Source organism: Heptranchias perlo, unplaced genomic scaffold (genome assembly GCF_035084215.1).
Source record: "Heptranchias perlo isolate sHepPer1 unplaced genomic scaffold, sHepPer1.hap1 HAP1_SCAFFOLD_178, whole genome shotgun sequence".
In the NCBI taxonomy this organism is placed as follows: Eukaryota; Metazoa; Chordata; class Chondrichthyes; order Hexanchiformes; family Hexanchidae; genus Heptranchias; species Heptranchias perlo.
In genome coordinates this window covers 364710-382830 of record NW_027139055.1, presented here as the reverse complement: position 1 = coordinate 382830, position 18121 = coordinate 364710, and the positions used below count along the sequence as shown (strand labels likewise).

Genomic DNA, 18121 nt, shown 5'->3' with positions numbered 1-18121 from the left:
TTCTTTTCCTGAAGTGTGGCCACTGTTGTAACGTAGGAAACGCAGCAGCCAATTTGCGCACAGCAAGATCCCCCAAACAGCGACGTGATAAACGATCTGTTTTTTGGCGGTGTTGTTTGAGGGATAAATGTCGGCCCCCAGGACACCGGGGGGGAACCCCTCCCAGTAGTGGCCGTGGCATCTTTTACGTCCCATTTGAGAGGGGCAGACGTGGGGGGGTGGGGGGCCTCGGTTTAACGTCTCATCCCGAAAGACGGCCCCTCCGACAGGGCGGCGCTCCCTCGGTACCGGCACCCGGGGAGGGGGAGTGTGGGGGTTACGGGGCTCGAGTCTCTGGAGTGGGGGCTCGGACCCTCGACCTTCTGACTCCGAGGGGAGAGAGTGAGGCCCCACTGAGCCCTCCACGGCTGACACTCCATGGTCCGTGATGGTCAACAGCTCCGTTGCTGTTGCATCAAGCAACTACCAGGATGGTCGAAGGCCAACTGGACGGGCCCTGGCCTCTTTATGTCCAGCAATTCCCATGTTCCTGGGAGCCTGGGAGGCTCAGGTCGGGCGCCTGAGGGGGGAGGGGCGGGCGCCTGAGGGGGGAGGGGCGGGCGCCTGAGGGGGGAGGGGCGGGCTCTTGACGTTCGGCTGTGAAACGTGACGCTGGGCATTCCCACCCTAGGCTCATGCAACGTTTCTCTCCCGTGCAGTGGACGGAGATCCTCACTTTGTCGTCAAGGTCCCGGACTCGAACGAGACGATTTGCTTCACCATCGACGGCCGAGCAGAGGACACCCTGCGGCTGGTCGCTGACCCTGTCTCAGGTAAAGGGTGTTCACCTGTCGGGGTGCACGAGTGGCTGAGAGGGGTGAATGGGAGTGTGGGAGGGCGTGTGGGGGTTTGTGGGGAGAGTGAGTGTGTGTAAGTGCACGTGTGTGTGAGTGTGTGTATGTACACGGGTGTGTGTGTGAGTATGTGTATGTACACGGGGGGGTGTGTGAGTGTGTATGTACACAGGAGTGTGTATGTACACGTGTGTGTGTGTGTGAGTGTGTATGTACACAGGAGTGTGTATGTACACGCGTGTGTGTGTGTGTGTGTGAGTATATACGTCAACGGGTGTGTATGTACACGGGTGTGTGTCGGTGTGTATGTACACGGGTGTATGTGTGAATGTGTGTATATACACGGGATGTGTGTGAGTGTGTGTATACACAGGAGTGTGTATGTACACGTGTGTGTGTGTATGTATGTCAACGGGTGTGTATGTACACGGGTGTGTGTGTCAGTGTGTATGTACATGGGTGTGTGTGTACACGGGTGTGTATGTGCGTGTGTGTGTGTACACGGGTGTGTGTTAGTGTGTATGTATGTGTGTGTGTGTATGTACATGGGTGTGTGTGTACACGGGTGCGTGTGTTAGGGTGTATATACATGGGTGTGTATGTACGTGTGGGTGTGTATGTACATGGGTGTGTATGTACATGGGTGTGTGTGTACACGGGTGCGTGTGTTAGGGTGTATATACATGGGTGTGTATGTACGTGTGGGTGTGTATATACATGGGTGTGTATGTACGTGTGTGTGTGTGTATGTGTGTGTACGTGTGTTAGTGTGTATGTACACGAGTGTGTGTCTATGTACGTGTGTGTGTGTGTATGTGTGTGTGTACGTGTGTTAGTGTGTATGTACACGAGTGTGTGTCTATGTACGTGTGTGTGTGTGTGTGTACGTGTGTTAGTGTGTATGTACACGAGTGTGTGTATATGTACGTGTGTGTGTATGTGTGTGTGTATGTGTATGTGTGTATGTGTATGTGTGTGTGTACGTGTGTTAGTGTGTATGTACACGAGTGTGTGTCTATGTACGTGTGTGTGTGTGTATGTGTGTGTGTACGTGTGTTAGTGTGTATGTACACGAGTGTGTGTCTATGTACGTGTGTGTGTGTGTGTGTGTGTGTACGTGTGTTAGTGTGTATGTACACGAGTGTGTGTCGATGTACGTGTGTGTGTGTGTGTGTGTACGTGTGTTAGTGTGTATGTACACAAGTGTGTGTATATGTACGTGTGTGTGTATGTGTGTGTGTATGTGTATGTGTGTATGTGTGTGTGTACGTGTGTTAGTGTGTATGTACACGAGTGTGTGTCGATGTACGTGTGTGTGTGTGTGTGTGTACGTGTGTTAGTGTGTATGTACACAAGTGTGTGTATATGTACGTGTGTGTGTGTGTGTATGTGTATGTGTGTATGTGTATGTGTGTGTGTACGTGTGTTAGTGTGTATGTACACGAGTGTGTGTCTATGTACGTGTGTGTGTGCGTATGTGTGTGTGTACGTGTGTTAGTGTGTATGTACACGAGTGTGTGTCCATGTACGTGTGTGTGTGTGTGTGTGTACGTGTGTTAGTGTGTATGTACACGAGTGTGTGTATATGTACGTGTGTGTGTATGTGTGTGTGTATGTGTATGTGTGTATGTGTATGTGTGTGTGTACGTGTGTTAGTGTGTATGTACACGAGTGTGTGTCTATGTACGTGTGTGTGTGTCGATGTGTGACAGGGTGTACGTGTACATGAGTAATTGAGTGTGTGATCAGAGAGGGCACCTCACTGTGGTATTGAAAATACTGAACTCAAACCCAGGTACGGGGAACCCAGAATATTATACCTCAGTCAGTCCGAGCAGTGGGACGCGGGGAATTAATTTCAAATTAGTGACAGCAAACTTAGAACACACCTTAGAAAGAACTTCGATACCCAAAGGTTTCCTTTACTTCATGATGCAGCTGACTCCTGCCCTGGGAGAGTTTAGGATACCAGAGGGACAAAGTCTAACGGGCCTCATCTCATCTCTCACTGTTCTTGTCATCAGAATCCATTTCAAGTTTTCTGAGATTTCCGATTTAAAGTTTTCGCACTTTCACTTGTCGGGGTCAGGATTTTGGAGTTTGGGAAGAAGAGCACAATCTTTATTCATGGAATGACATCGAGTGTACAGAAAGAGGCCATTCGGCCCAACCGGTCTATCCCGGTGTTTATGCTCCACACGAGCCTCCTCCCTCCCGACTCCATCTCACCCTATCACCCTCTCCTTCTATTCCTCTCTCCCTCATGTGTTTATCGAGCTTCCCCTTAAATCCATCGATTCTATTCCCCTCGACCACTCCCTGTGGGAGCGAGTTCCACATTCTCACCGCTCTCTGGGTAAAGAAGTTTCTCCCGAGTTCCCCGATTGGATTTATCAGTGACCATCTTCCCACTTGGAGACTTTGGCCCATTGTAGCATGAGCTGAATTCAGACCGAGAGACGAGAGAGAGGTGACGATGATGGGAGATGGGGGGGTTAACGCCGCATAGATTTCTGAGCTGCTCATTCTCCTTCTCCCCCAGGGGTCACGGTCGACGGCCATTTGATGGGAGCCCCGGCCAACCCCGAACACCAGGAGCGTTCGCGGACATTCTTGGATCTGATCTCGGTGCGGGTGAGGAGGCCGGAGACGCGGGGGGGAGGTTACACGGTCAGGGTGAGCCGGGAGAACGTTACCCTGGAAGGGGAGCACCACCTGAGCATCCCGTGGGACCCCCCCTCGGTCACCAGCAGGCCCGGGCTGCGGCTCTCGGTCTCGCGGTCGGCGGGCGTCTCCGTTTCGATCGGCGCGGACATCCGCCTCCTCGTCCTGCTCCACCGCTACGCCCACCCCACCCCCCTTCAGCTCGAACACCTGGGCTTCTACGTAGTGAGGGGCGAAGGGCTCTCGCGGCAAGCTCGCGGGTTACTGGGTGAGTAATTAATACTGCAACTGAACTGTGTGGTTTATCCCTCCCCTCGATCAGATTCCAGTCTGTAACTCACTCCCGGGTATCTGTTATTCTATATATAAACCCCCCCGAACCCCTCGATTAGATTCCAGTCTGTAACTCACTCCAGGGTATCTGTTATTCTGTATATAAACCCCCCGAACCCCTCGATTAGATTCCAGTCTGTAACTCACTCCCGGGTATCTGTTATTCTATATATAAACCCCCCGAACCCCTCGATTAGATTCCAGTCTGTAACTCACTCCCGGGTATCTGTTATTCTATATATAAACCCCCCGAACCCCTCGATTAGATTCCAGTCTGTAACTCACTCCCGGGTATCTGTTATTCTATATATAAACCCCCCGAACCCCTCGATTAGATTCCAGTCTGTAACTCACTCCCGGGTATCTGTTATTCTATATATAAACCCCCCGAACCCCTCGATTAGATTCCAGTCTGTAACTCACTCCCGGGTATCTGTTATTCTACATATAAACCCCCCGAACCCCTCGATTAGATTCCAGTCTGTAACTCACTCCCGGGTATCTGTTATTCTATATATAAACCCTCCCGAACCCCTCGATTAGATTCCAGTCTGTAACTCACTCCCGGGTATCTGTTATTCTACATATAAACCCCCCGAACCCCTCGATGAGATTCCAGTCTGTAACTCACTCCCGGGTATCTGTTATTCTATATATAAACCCTCCCGAACCCCTCGATTAGATTCCAGTCTGTAACTCACTCCCGGGTATCTGTTATTCTACATATAAACCCCCCGAACCCCTCGATTAGATTCCAGTCTGTAACTCACTCCCGGGTATCTGTTATTCTATATATAAACCCTCCCGAACCCCTCGATTAGATTCCAGTCTGTAACTCACTCCCGGGTATCTGTTATTCTATATATAAACCCCCCGAACCCCTCGATTAGATTCCAGTCTGTAACTCACTCCCGGGTATCTGTTATTCTATATATAAACCCCCCCGAACCCCTCGATTAGATTCCAGTCTGTAACTCACTCCCGGATATCTGTTATTCTATATATAAACCCCCCGAACCCCTCGATTAGATTCCAGCCTGTAACTCACTCCCGGGTATCTGTTATTCTATATATAAACCCCCCGAACCCCTCGATTAGATTCCAGTCTGTAACTCACTCCCGGGTATCTGTTATTCTATATATAGACCCCCCAACCCCTCGATTAGATTCCAGTCTGGAACTCACTCCCGGGGATCTGTTATTCTATATCTAGACCCCCCGAACCCCTCGATTAGATTCCAGCCTGTAACTCACTCCCGGGTATCTGTTATTCTATATATAAACCCCCCGAACCCCTCGATTAGATTCCAGTCTGTAACTCACTCCCGGGTATCTGTTATTCTAAAAAAAAAACCCCCCGAACCCCTCGATTAGATTCCAGTCTGTAACTCACTCCCGGGTATCTGTTATTCTATATATAAACCCCCCGAACCCCTCGATTAGATTCCAGTCTGTAACTCACTCCCGGGTATCTGTTATTCTATATATAAACCCCCCGAACCCCTCGATTAGATTCCAGCCTGTAACTCACTCCCGGGTATCTGTTATTCTATATAGAAACCCCCCGAACCCCTCGATGAGATTCCAGTCTGTAACTCACTCCCGGGTATCTGTTATTCTATATATAGACCCCCCGAACCCCTCGATTAGATTCCAGTCTGTAACTCACTCCCGGGTATCTGTTATTCTATATATAGACCCCCCGAACCCCTCGATTAGATTCCAGTCTGTAACTCACTCCCGGGTATCTGTTATTCTATATATAAACCCCCCGAACCCCTCGATTAGATTCCAGCCTGTAACTCACTCCCGGGTATCTGTTATTCTATATATAAACCCCCCGAACCCCTCGATTAGATTCCAGTCTGTAACTCACTCCCAGGTATCTGTTATTCTATATATAAACCCCCCCGAACCCCTCGATTAGATTCCAGTCTGTAACTCACTCCCAGGTATCTGTTATTCTATATATAAACCCCCCGAACCCCTCGATTAGATTCCAGCCTGTAACTCACTCCCGGGTATCTGTTATTCTATATATAAACCCCCCCGAACCCCTCGATTAGATTCCAGTCTGTAACTCACTCCCAGGTATCTGTTATTCTATATAGAAACCCCCCGAACCCCTCGATTAGATTCCAGTCTGTAACTCACTCCCGGGTATCTGTTATTTTATATATAAACCCCCCCCGAACCCCTCGATTAGATTCCAGTCTGTTACTCACTCCCGGGTATCTGTTATTCTATATATAAACCCCCCCGAACCCCTCGATTAGATTCCAGTCTGTAACTCACTCCCAGGTATCTGTTATTCTATATATAAACCCCCCGAACCCCTCGATTAGATTCCAGTCTGTAACTCACTCCCGGGTATCTGTTATTCTATATATAGACCCCCCGAACCCCTCGATTAGATTCCAGTCTGTAACTCACTCCCGGGTATCTGTTATTCTGTATATAGACCCCCCGAACCCCTCGATTAGTTTCCAGTCTGTAACTCACTCCCGGGTATCTGTTATTCTATATATAAACCCCCCCGAACCCCTCGATTAGATTCCAGTCTGTAACTCACTCCCGGGTATCTGTTATTCTATATATAAACCCCCCCCGAACCCCTCGATTAGATTCCAGTCTGTAACTCACTCCCGGGTATCTGTTATTCTATATATAAACCCCCCGAACCCCTCGATTAGATTCCAGCCTGTAACTCACTCCCGGGTATCTGTTATTCTATATATAAACCCCCCCGAACCCCTCGATTAGATTCCAGTCTGTAACTCACTCCCGGGTATCTGTTATTCTATATATAAACCCCCCGAACCCCTCGATTAGATTCCAGCCTGTAACTCACTCCCGGGTATCTGTTATTCTATATATAAACCCCCCCGAACCCCTCGATTAGATTCCAGCCTGTAACTCACTCCCGGGTATCTGTTATTCTATATATAAACCCCCCCCGAACCCCTCGATTAGATTCCAGCCTGTAACTCACTCCCGGGTATCTGTTATTCTATATATAAACCCGCCCGAACCCCTCGATTAGATTCCAGTCTGTAACTCACTCCCAGGTATCTGTTATTCTATATATAAACCCCCCGAACCCCTCGATTAGATTCCAGTCTGTAACTCACTCCCGGGTATCTGTTATTCTATATATAGACCCCCCGAACCCCTCGATTAGATTCCAGTCTGTAACTCACTCCCGGGTATCTGTTATTCTATATATAGACCCCCCGAACCCCTCGATTAGATTCCAGTCTGTAACTCACTCCCGGGTATCTGTTATTCTATATATAAACCCCCCGAACCCCTCGATTAGATTCCAGTCTGTAACTCACTCCCGGGTATCTGTTATTCTATATATAAACCCCCCGAACCCCTCGATTAGATTCCAGTCTGTAACTCACTCCCGGGTATCTGTTATTCTATATATAAACCCCCCGAACCCCTCGATTAGATTCCAGTCTGTAACTCACTCCCGGGTATCTGTTATTCTATATATAAACCCCCCGAACCCCTCGATTAGATTCCAGTCTGTAACTCACTCCCGGGTATCTGTTATTCTATATATAAACCCCCCCGAACCCCTCGATTAGATTCCAGTCTGTAACTCACTCCCAGGTATCTGTTATTCTATATATAAACCCCCCCGAACCCCTCGATTAGATTCCAGTCTGTAACTCACTCCCGGGTATCTGTTATTCTATATATAAACCCCCCGAACCCCTCGATTAGATTCCAGTCTGTAACTCACTCCCGGGTATCTGTTATTCTATATATAAACCCCCCGAACCCCTCGATTAGATTCCAGTCTGTAACTCACTCCCGGATATCTGTTATTCTATATATAAACCCCCTGAACCCCTCGATTAGATTCCAGCCTGTAACTCACTCCCGGGTATCTGTTATTCTATATATAAATCCCCCGAACCCCTCGATTAGATTCCAGTCTGTAACTCACTCCCGGATATCTGTTATTCTATATATAAACCCCCCGAACCCCTCGATTAGATTCCAGTCTGTAACTCACTCCCGGATATCTGTTATTCTATATATAAACCCCCCGAACCCCTCGATTAGATTCCAGCCTGTAACTCACTCCCGGATATCTGTTATTCTATATATAAACCCCCCGAACCCCTCGATTAGATTCCAGCCTGCAACTCACTCCCGGGTATCTGTTATTCTATATATAAACCCCCCGAACCCCTCGATTAGATTCCAGTCTGTAACTCACTCCCGGGTATCTGTTATTCGATATATAAACCCCCCGAACCCCTCGATTAGATTCCAGTCTGTAACTCACTCCCGGGTATCTGTTATTCTATATATAAACCCCCCGAACCCTTCGATTAGATTCCAGTCTGTAACTCACTCCCGGGTATCTGTTATTCTATATATAAACCCCCCGAACCCCTCGATTAGATTCCAGTCTGTAACTCACTCCCGGGTATCTGTTATTCGATATATAAACCCCCCGAACCCCTCGATTAGATTCCAGTCTGTAACTCACTCCCGGGTATCTGTTATTCTATATATAAACCCCCCGAACCCTTCGATTAGATTCCAGTCTGTAACTCACTCCCGGGTATCTGTTATACTATATATAAACCCCCCCGAACCCCTCGATTAGATTCCAGTCTGTAACTCACTCCCAGGTATCTGTTATTCTATATATAAACCCCCAAACCCCTCGATTAGATTCCAGTCTGTAACTCACTCCCGGGTATCTGTTATTCTATATATAAACCCCCCGAACCCCTCGATTAGATTCCAGCCTGTAACTCACTCCCGGGTATCTGTTATTCTATATATAAACCCCCCGAACCCCTCGATTAGATTCCAGCCTGTAACTCACTCCCGGGTATCTGTTATTCTACATATAAACCCCCCGAACCCCTCGATTAGATTCCAGTCTGTAACTCACTCCCGGGTATCTGTTATTCTATAGATAAACCCCCCCGAACCCCTCGATTAGATTCCAGCCTGTAACTCACTCCCGGGTATCTGTTATTCTATATATAAACCCCCCGAACCCCTCGATTAGATTCCAGTCTGTAACTCACTCCCGGGTATCTGTTATTCTATATATGAACCCCCCGAACCCCTCGATCAGATTCCAGCCTGTAACTCATTCCTGGGTATCTGTTATTCTATATCTAATGCCCCACCGAACCCCTCGATTAGATTCCAGTCTGTAACTCACTCCCGGGTATCTGTTATTCTGTATATAAACCCCCCGATCCCCTCGATTAGATTCCAGTCTGTAACTCACTCCCAGGTATCTGTTATTCTATATATAAACCACCCGTACCCCTCGATTAGATTCCAGCCTGTAACTCACTCCCGGGTATCTGTTATTCTATATATAAACCCCCCGAACCCCTCGATTAGATTCCAGTCTGTAACTCACTCCCGGGTATCTGTTATTCTATATTTAAACCCCCCGAACCCCTCGATTAGATTCCAGTCTGTAACTCACTCCCGGGTATCTGTTATTCTATATATAAACCCGCCCGAACCCCTCGATTAGATTCCAGCCTGTAACTCACTCCCGGGTATCTGTTATTCTATATATAAACCCCCCCGAACCCCTCGCTTAGATTCCAGCCTGTAACTCACTCCCGGGTATCTGTTATTCTATATATAAACCCCCGAACCCCTCGATTAGATTCCAGTCTGTAACTCACTCCCGTGTATCTGTTATTCTATAAATAAACCCCCGAACTCCTCGATTAGATTCCAGTCTGTAACTCACTCCCGGGTATCTGTTATTCTATATATAAACCCCCCGAACCCCTCGATTAGATTCCAGTCTGTAACTCACTCCCGGGTATCTGTTATTCTGTATATAAACCCCGCCGAACCCCTCGCTTAGATTCCAGCCTGTAACTCACTCCCGGGTATCTGTTATTCTATATATAAACCCCCGAACCCCTCGATTAGATTCCAGTCTGTAACTCACTCCCGGGTATCTGTTATTCTATATATAAACCCCCCCGAACCCCTCGATTGGATTCCAGCCTGTAACTCACTCCCGGGTATCTGTTATTCTATATATAAACCCCCCGAACCCGTCGATTAGATTCCAGCCTGTAACTCACTCCCGGGTATCTGTTATTCTATATGTAAACCCCCCGAACCCCTCGATTAGATTCCAGCCTGTAACTCACTCCCGGGTATCTGTTATTCTATATATAAACACCCCGAACCCCTCGATTAGATTCCAGCCTGTAACTCACTCCCGGGTATCCGTTATTCTATATATAAACCCCCCGAACCCCTCGATTAGATTCCAGCCTGTAACTCACTCCCGGGTATCTGTTATTTTATATATAAACCCCCCGAACCCCTCGATTAGATTCCAGTCTGTAACTCACTCCCGGGTATCTGTTATTCTATATATAAACCCCCCGAACCCCTCGATTAGATTCCAGTCTGTCACTCACTCCCGGGTATCTGTTATTTTATATATAAACCCCCCGAACCCCTCGATTAGATTCCAGTCTGTAACTCACTCCCGGGTATCTGTTATTTTATATATAAACCCCCCGAACCCCTCGATTAGATTCCAGTCTGTAACTCACTCCCGGGTATCTGTTATTCTATATATAAACCCCCCAAACCCCTCGATTAGATTCCAGTCTGTAACTCACTCCCGGGTATCTGTTATTCTATATATAAACCCCCCGAACCCCTCGATTAGATTCCAGTCTGTAACTCACTCTCGGGTATCTGTAATTCTATATATAAACCCCCCGAACCCCTCGATTAGATTCCAGTCTGTAACTCACTCCCGGGTATCTGTTATTCTATATATAAACTCCCCGAACCCCTCGATTAGATTCCAGTCTGTAACTCACTCCCGGGTATCTGTTATTCTATATATAAACCCCCCGAACCCCTCGATTAGATTCCAGTCTGTAACTCACTCCCGGGTATCTGTTATTCTATATATAAACCCCCCGAACCCCTCGATTAGATTCCAGTCTGTAACTCACTCCCGGGTATCTGTTATTCTATATATAAACCCCCCGAACCCCTCGATTAGATTCCAGTCTGTAACTCACTCCCGGGTATCTGTTATTCTATATATAAACCCCCCGAACCCCTCGATTAGATTCCAGTCTGTAACTCACTCCCGGGTATCTGTTATTCTATATATAAACCCCCCGAACCCCTCGATTAGATTCCAGTCTGTAACTCACTCCCGGGTATCTGTTATTCTATATATAAACCCCCCGAACCCCTCGATTAGATTCCAGTCTGCAACTCACTCCCGGGTATCTGTTAGTCTATATATAAACCCCCCGAACCCCTCGATTAGATTCCAGTCTGTAACTCACTCCCGGGTATCTGTTATTCTATATATAAACCCCCCAAACCCCTCGATTAGATTCCAGTCTGTAACTCACTCCCGGGTATCTGTTATTCTATATATAAACCCCCCGAACCCCTCGATTAGATTCCAGTCTGTAACTCACTCTCGGGTATCTGTAATTCTATATATAAACCCCCCGAACCCCTCGATTAGATTCCAGTCTGTAACTCACTCCCGGGTATCTGTTATTCTATATATAAACTCCCCGAACCCCTCGATTAGATTCCAGTCTGTAACTCACTCCCGGGTATCTGTTATTCTGTATATAAACCCCCCGAACCCCTCGATTAGATTCCAGCCTGTAACTCACTCCCGGGTATCTGTTATTCTATATATAAACCCCCCGAACCCCTCGATTAGATTCCAGTCTGTAACTCACTCCCGGGTATCTGTTATTCTATATATAAACCCCCCGAACCCCTCGATTAGATTCCAGTCTGTAACTCACTCCCGGGTATCTGTTATTCTATATATAAACCCCCCGAACCCCTCGATTAGATTCCAGTCTGTAACTCACTCCCCGGGTATCGTGGAATTGACTCCCGCCGTTGTTTCAGGTCAATTTCAGCACGCCGATATTCACATCCGGAGACGGGAGGAGTGCCGGATCGGCAAAACGGGACAGGGGCCCAATCTGGCGGAGCTGAGGTGCAAAGGTCAAAAGGTCGGGGTCAGCCTCGCGACCAAAACCCTGAAGGACTCGTCCGCGGCCGCACACGCAGCGCTGTGCTGGCTGGTGCGCCGGGAGGACGTCGAGCGCTTAATTGACGGCACCTACGTGGACTACGTCGTGCCGCCGCGGCCGCTGGGCGCCTGAGCCGTGCAATCCGGCCTGTTGCTTCTCGCTCGCCCCAGGGCGGGGCGAGGCGGTGTGGCCTCATTCTCGAAACGCGCTGCTAAATCGGAAACTCCCGCCCGGGCGGCATCCAAAATGGCGGCCGCGGAGGGGTGACGAGTACTGCCGGTTACTTGTTTCTTTCGCGGCTTTTCCGGATGTCTTTGACGCCATTTTAATCCTGCTGCCATGTCGCCAAAATGGCTCCCTCGCCAAGTATCGATTACATCGAAGCTACAGCTGAGAAACAGGCTATTCGGCCCAACCGGTCTATCCCGGTGTTTATGCTCCACACGAGCCTCCTCCCTCCCTACTCCATCTCACCCTATCACCATCTCCTTCTATTCCTCTCTCCCTCATGTGTTTATCGAGCTTCCCCTTAAATCCATCGATTCTATTCCCCTCGACCACTCCCTGTGGGAGCGAGTTCCACATTCTCACCGCTCTCTGGGTAAAGAAGTTTCTCCTGAATTCCCGATTGGATTTATTAGTGACTCTCTTATATTGATGGCCCCCTCGTTCTGGTCTCCCCCACAAGTGGAGACATCTTTTCTACGTCCACCCTATCGAAACCCCTTCATCATTTTAAAGATCTCTATCAGGTCACCCCTCAGTCTTCTCTTCTCTAGAGAAAAGAGCCCCAGTCTGTTCAGCCTTTCCTGATATTTATAACCTCTCAGTTCTGGGATCATCCTTGTAAATCTTTTTTGCACCTTCTCCAGTGCCTCTATATCCTTTTTATAATATGGAGACCAGAACTGTGCCCAGTGCTCCAAGTGTGATATGGAGACCAGAACTGTCCAAGTGTGGTCTAACCAAGGTTCTGGACAAATTTATCATAACTTCTCTGCTTTTCAATTCTAACCCTCTAGAAATGAACCCCAGTGCTTGATTTGCATTTTTCATGCAAAAATTACTGAATTCAAGGGGGCTGTTGTGAGTTTTCCTTCCTGGAGAAAACTCTTCCTGGGGTTTAGTTGCGGTGTTAATATTTGTTATCATTTCCCTTACAGGCTTATCAGTCAGACAAACTGGGATCATCGATCGATCTCACTGTCTGTCATTCGGTATTTGTTAACAGGATACGGTAGCCTAATGGTTATGTCACAGGATTAATGATCCCCAGAACGTGAATATAGAAGATTAAGGGGTGATCTAATCGAGGGGTTTAAGATGATTAAAGGATTTGATCGGGTCGAGAGAGAGAGGCTATTTCCTCTGGTGGGGGGAGTCCAGAACAAGGGGGCAGAACCTTAAAATTAGAGCCAGGCCGTTCAGGGGTGATGTCAGGAAGCACTTCCTCACACAAAGGGGAGTGGGAATCTGGAATTCTCTTCCCTCAAAAACCTTATCGAGGCTGGGGGTCAGTTGGAAATTTCAAAACTGAGATTGCTAGATTTTTCTTCGGCAAGGGTATTGAAGCTTACGGAACCAAGGCGGGTAAGATGGAGTTAAGATACAGATCAGCCATGATCTAGTTTAATGGCGGAAAAGCAGCCCGCTTGATTGGCACCCCATCCACCACCCTAAACATTCACTCCCTTCACCACCGGCGCACCGTGGCTGCAGTGTGGACCATCCACAGGATGCACTGCAGCAACTCGCCAAGGCTTCTTCGACAGCACCTCCCAAACCCGCGACCTCTACCACCTAGAAGGACAAGAGCAGCAGGCACATGGGAACAACACCACCTGCATGTTCCCCTCCAAGTCACACACCATCCCGACTTGGAAATATATCGCCGTTCCTTCATCGTCGCTGGGTCAAAATCCTGGAACTCCCTCCCTAACAGCACTGTGGGAGAACCGTCACCACATGGACTGCAGCGGTTCAAGAAGGCGGCTCACCACCACCTTCTCAAGGGGCAATTAGGGATGGGCAATAAATGCCGGCCTCGCCCATATTCCGAGAACGAATTTTTTTAAAAATTAATGGTCCCACAGCCTTCTCGCCCAAAATGGCCGTTCCTCAGGTGGTGACTGTCACCGGGTTATTCGACTGTGAGGGGAATCACAGCCAGCTCCTGTTGTATCCACTTTCCAATGGGTTGGGGGGGCGGGGTCACCAGGGGGCAGGAATCTTTGGTGATCTACCCGATATTTAATAAGCAAGGGAGCCGAGGGCCGATATCAGCTCCCTTCGTCTGGATGGGAGATCGACCCGGCGGGGGTGGGCGGAGGGAGAGATATCTTCGGTCCGCGTGGCTTCAGCTCCTCCCCGCCCCCCAGCCCGCTGGCTGCGAGTGCTGAACCACCTTCAGACGCACGGGGAACCGGGGGAAAGAAATCTCACGAGCAGCAGCGCACAGGGCTGTTTCTGTTTTACCGTTTCATACTTTCTGGTGGTCATACATTGAGGGATAGACGTTCAACTTAAAATACAGAAGGAACTCGCATTTCTACAGCACCTTTCACCACCTCGGGACGTCCCAAAGCGTTTCACGGCCAATGAAGTACGTTTGAGGTGCAGTCACTGCAGTAATGTGGGAAATAGTGGGATCGTTCACCGAGAGGGCCCATGGGGGTCTCGGTTTAACGTCCCATCCGAGAGATGGATTTTCTCTGTCGGACAAAGTGAAGAAAGTGGGGTGTTGTGTGGGAGAGATAAGGAGAGTTACTGAGAGAGCAAAATTAGACATTAATCCACAGGAGTCTCCTGGGGAAAAAAGTCTGTCAGCGACAAAGTGATGCTGAATTGTGCTGAAATGCATAACGTTTGCTTTTAACTTTGTATTAAGCACAAAAGAGTAAAAATAATGTAACAGATCTATCGATATAATTAAGTAGAACGATGCCTGTACAGTCGAATGTAGAGCAGAGTCTGATCCTCAGGACCCTTTCGAAGATGGACATGAGCATCGAGGGGCCGTCTATGACATGCAAGGATTGTGATTAAATTATATTCTGCTGCTTGTTTGTATCTCTTCCTTTTACTGCAATACATTATCATCAGGAGAGATACAGTCAGTAACACAGGGCGCTGGGGGAGAGGGGTTACTGAGTGACAGTGTGAGGGAGAGGGATTAACATCAGTAGAGATACAGTCAGTAACACAGGGCACTGGGGGAGAGGGGTTACTGAGTGACAGTGTGAGGGAGAGGGATTAACATCAGTAGAGATACAGTCAGTAACACAGGGCGCTGGGGGGAGAGGGGTTACTGAGTGACAATGTGAGGGAGAGGGATTAACATCAGTAGAGATACAGTCAGTAACACAGGGCGCTGGGGGGAGAGGGGTTACTGAGTGACAGTGTGAGGGAGAGGGATTAACATCAGGAGAGATACAGTCAGTAACACAGGGCGCTGGGGGAGAGGGGTTACTGAGTGACAGTGTGAGGGAGAGGGATTAACATCAGGAGAGATACAGTCAGTAACACAGGGCGCTGGGAGGAGAGGGGTTACTGAGTGACAGTGTGAGGGAAAGGGATTAACATCAGCAGAGATACAGTCAGTAACACAGGGCACTGGGGGGAGAGGGGTTACTGAGTGACAGTGTGAGGGAGAGGGATATTAACATCAGCAGAGATACAGTCAGTAACACAGGGCGCTGGGGGAGAGGGGTTACTGAGTGACAGTGTGAGGGAGAGGGATATTAACATCAGCAGAGATACAGTCAGTAACACAGGGCGCTGGGGGAGAGGGGTTACTGAGTGACAGTGTGAGGGAGAGGGATATGAACATCAGCAGAGATACAATCAGTAACACAGGGCGCTGGGAGGAGAGGGGTTACTGAGTGACAGTGTGAGGGAGAGGGATTAACATCAGTAGAGATACAGTCAGTAACACAGGGCGCTGGGGGAGAGGGGTTACTGAGTGACAGTGTGAGGGAGAGGGATTAACATCAGTAGAGATACAGTCAGTGACACAGGGCGCTGGGGGAGAGGGGTTACTGAGTGACAGTGTGAGGGAGAGGGATTAACATCAGTAGAGATACAGTCAGTAACACAGGGCGCTGGGGGGAGAGGGGTTACTGAGTGACAGTGTGAGGGAGAGGGATTAACATCAGTAGAGATACAGTCAGTAACACAGGGCGCTGGGGGAGAGGGGTTACTGAGTGACAGTGTGAGGGAGAGGGATTAACATCAGTAGAGATACAGTCAGTAACACAGGGTGCTGGGGGAGAGGGGTCACTGAGTGACAGTGTGAGGGAGAGGGATTAAAATCAGTAGAGATACAGTCAGTAACACAGGGCGCTGGGGGGAGAGGGGTTAACATCAGTAGAGATACAGTCAGTAACACAGGGCGCTGGGGGAGAGGGGTTACTGAGTGACAGTGTGAGGGAGAGGGATTAACATCAGTAGAGATACAGACAGTAACACAGGGCGCTGGGGGGAGAGGGGTTACTGAGTGACAGTGTGAGGGAGAGGGATTAACATCAGTAGAGATACAGTCAGTAACACAGGGCGCTGGGGGGAGAGGGGTTACTGAGTGACAGTGTGAGGGAGAGGGATTAACATCAGTAGAGATACAGTCAGTAACAGGGCGCTGGGGGGAGAGGGGTTACTGAGTGACAGTGTGAGGGAGAGGGATTAACATCAGTAGAGATACAGTCAGTAACACAGGGCGCTGGGGGGAGAGGGGTTACTGAGTGACAGTGTGAGGGAGAGGGATTAACATCAGTAGAGATACAGTCAGTAACACAGGGCGCTGGGGGAGAGGGGTTACTGAGTGACAGTGTGAGGGAGAGGGATTAACATCAGCAGAGATACAGTCAGTAACACAGGGCGCTGGGGGAGAGGGGTTACTGAGTGACAGTGTGAGGGAGAGGGATTAACATCAGTGGAGATACAGTCAGAAACACAGGGCGCTGGGGGGAGAGGGGTTACTGAGTGACAGTGTGAGGGAGAGGGATGAACATCAGTGGAGATACAGTCAGTAAAACAGGGCGCTGGGGGGAGCAGGGTTACTGAGTGACAGTGTGAGGGAGAGGGATTAACATCAGTTGAGATACAGTCAGTAACACAGGGCGCTGGGAGGAGAGGGGTTACTGAGTGACAGTGTGAGGGAGAGGGATTAACATCAGTAGAGATACAGTCAGTAACACAGGGTGCTGGGGGAGAGGGGTCACTGAGTGACAGTGTGAGGGAGAGGGATCAAAATTAGTAGAGATACAGTCAGTAACACAGGGCGCTGGGGGGAGAGGGGTTACTGAGTGACAGTGTGAGGGAGAGGGATGAACATCAGTGGAGATACAGTCAGTAAAACAGGGCGCTGGGGGGAGCAGGGTTACTGAGTGACAGTGTGAGGGAGAGGGATTAACATCAGTTGAGATACAGTCAGTAACACAGGGCGCTGGGAGGAGAGGGGTTACTGAGTGACAGTGTGAGGGAGAGGGATTAACATCAGTAGAGATACAGTCAGTAACACAGTGTGCTGGGGGAGAGGGGTTACTGAGTGACAGTGTGAGGGAGAGGGATCAAAATTAGTAGAGATACAGTCAGTAACACAGGGCGCTGGGGGGAGAGGGGTTAACATCAGTAGAGATACAGTCAGTAACACAGGGCGCTGGGGGAGAGGGGTTACTGAGTGACAGTGTGAGGGAGAGGGATTAACATCAGTAGAGATACAATCAGTAACACAGGGCGCTGGGGGAGAGGGATTACTGAGTGACAGTGTGAGGGAGAGAGATTAACATCAGTAGAGGTACAGTCAGTAACACAGGGTGCTGGGGGAGAGGGGTCACTGAGTGACAGTGTGAGGGAGAGGGATTAACATCAGTAGAGATACAGTCAGTAACACAGGGCGCTGGGGGGAGAGGGGTTACTGAGTGACAGTGTGAGGGAGAGGGATTAACATCAGTAGAGATACAGTCAGTAACACAGGGCGCTGGGGGGAGAGGGGTTACTGAGTGACAGTGTGAGGGAGAGGGATTAACATCAGTCGAGATACAGTCAGTAACACAGGGCGCTGGGGGGAGAGGGGTTACTGAGTGACAGTGTGAGGGAGAGGGATTAACATCAGTATAGATACAGTCAGTAACACAGGGTGCTGGGGGAGAGGGGTTACTGAGTGACAGTGTGAGGGAGAGGGATTAACATCAGTTGAGATACAGTCAGTAACACAGGGCGCTGGGGGGA

General features: G+C 49.1%; 1 protein-coding gene across 1 annotated transcript in view; it reads left to right on the top strand.

The window, feature by feature from the left end:
• Positions 1-14955, top strand: part of LOC137309703 (inter-alpha-trypsin inhibitor heavy chain H6-like) — an 80013-nt gene extending 65058 nt beyond the window's left edge. Inside the window, exons 13-15 of the mRNA XM_067977777.1 lie at positions 699-812; positions 3376-3765; positions 11769-14955. Of these exons, the coding sequence (XP_067833878.1) occupies positions 699-812; positions 3376-3765; positions 11769-12028 (764 nt within the window). The 3' untranslated portion in view covers positions 12029-14955. The remainder of the gene's footprint in view (positions 1-698; positions 813-3375; positions 3766-11768) is intronic.
• The last annotated feature ends 3166 nt before the right edge of the window (positions 14956-18121 follow it).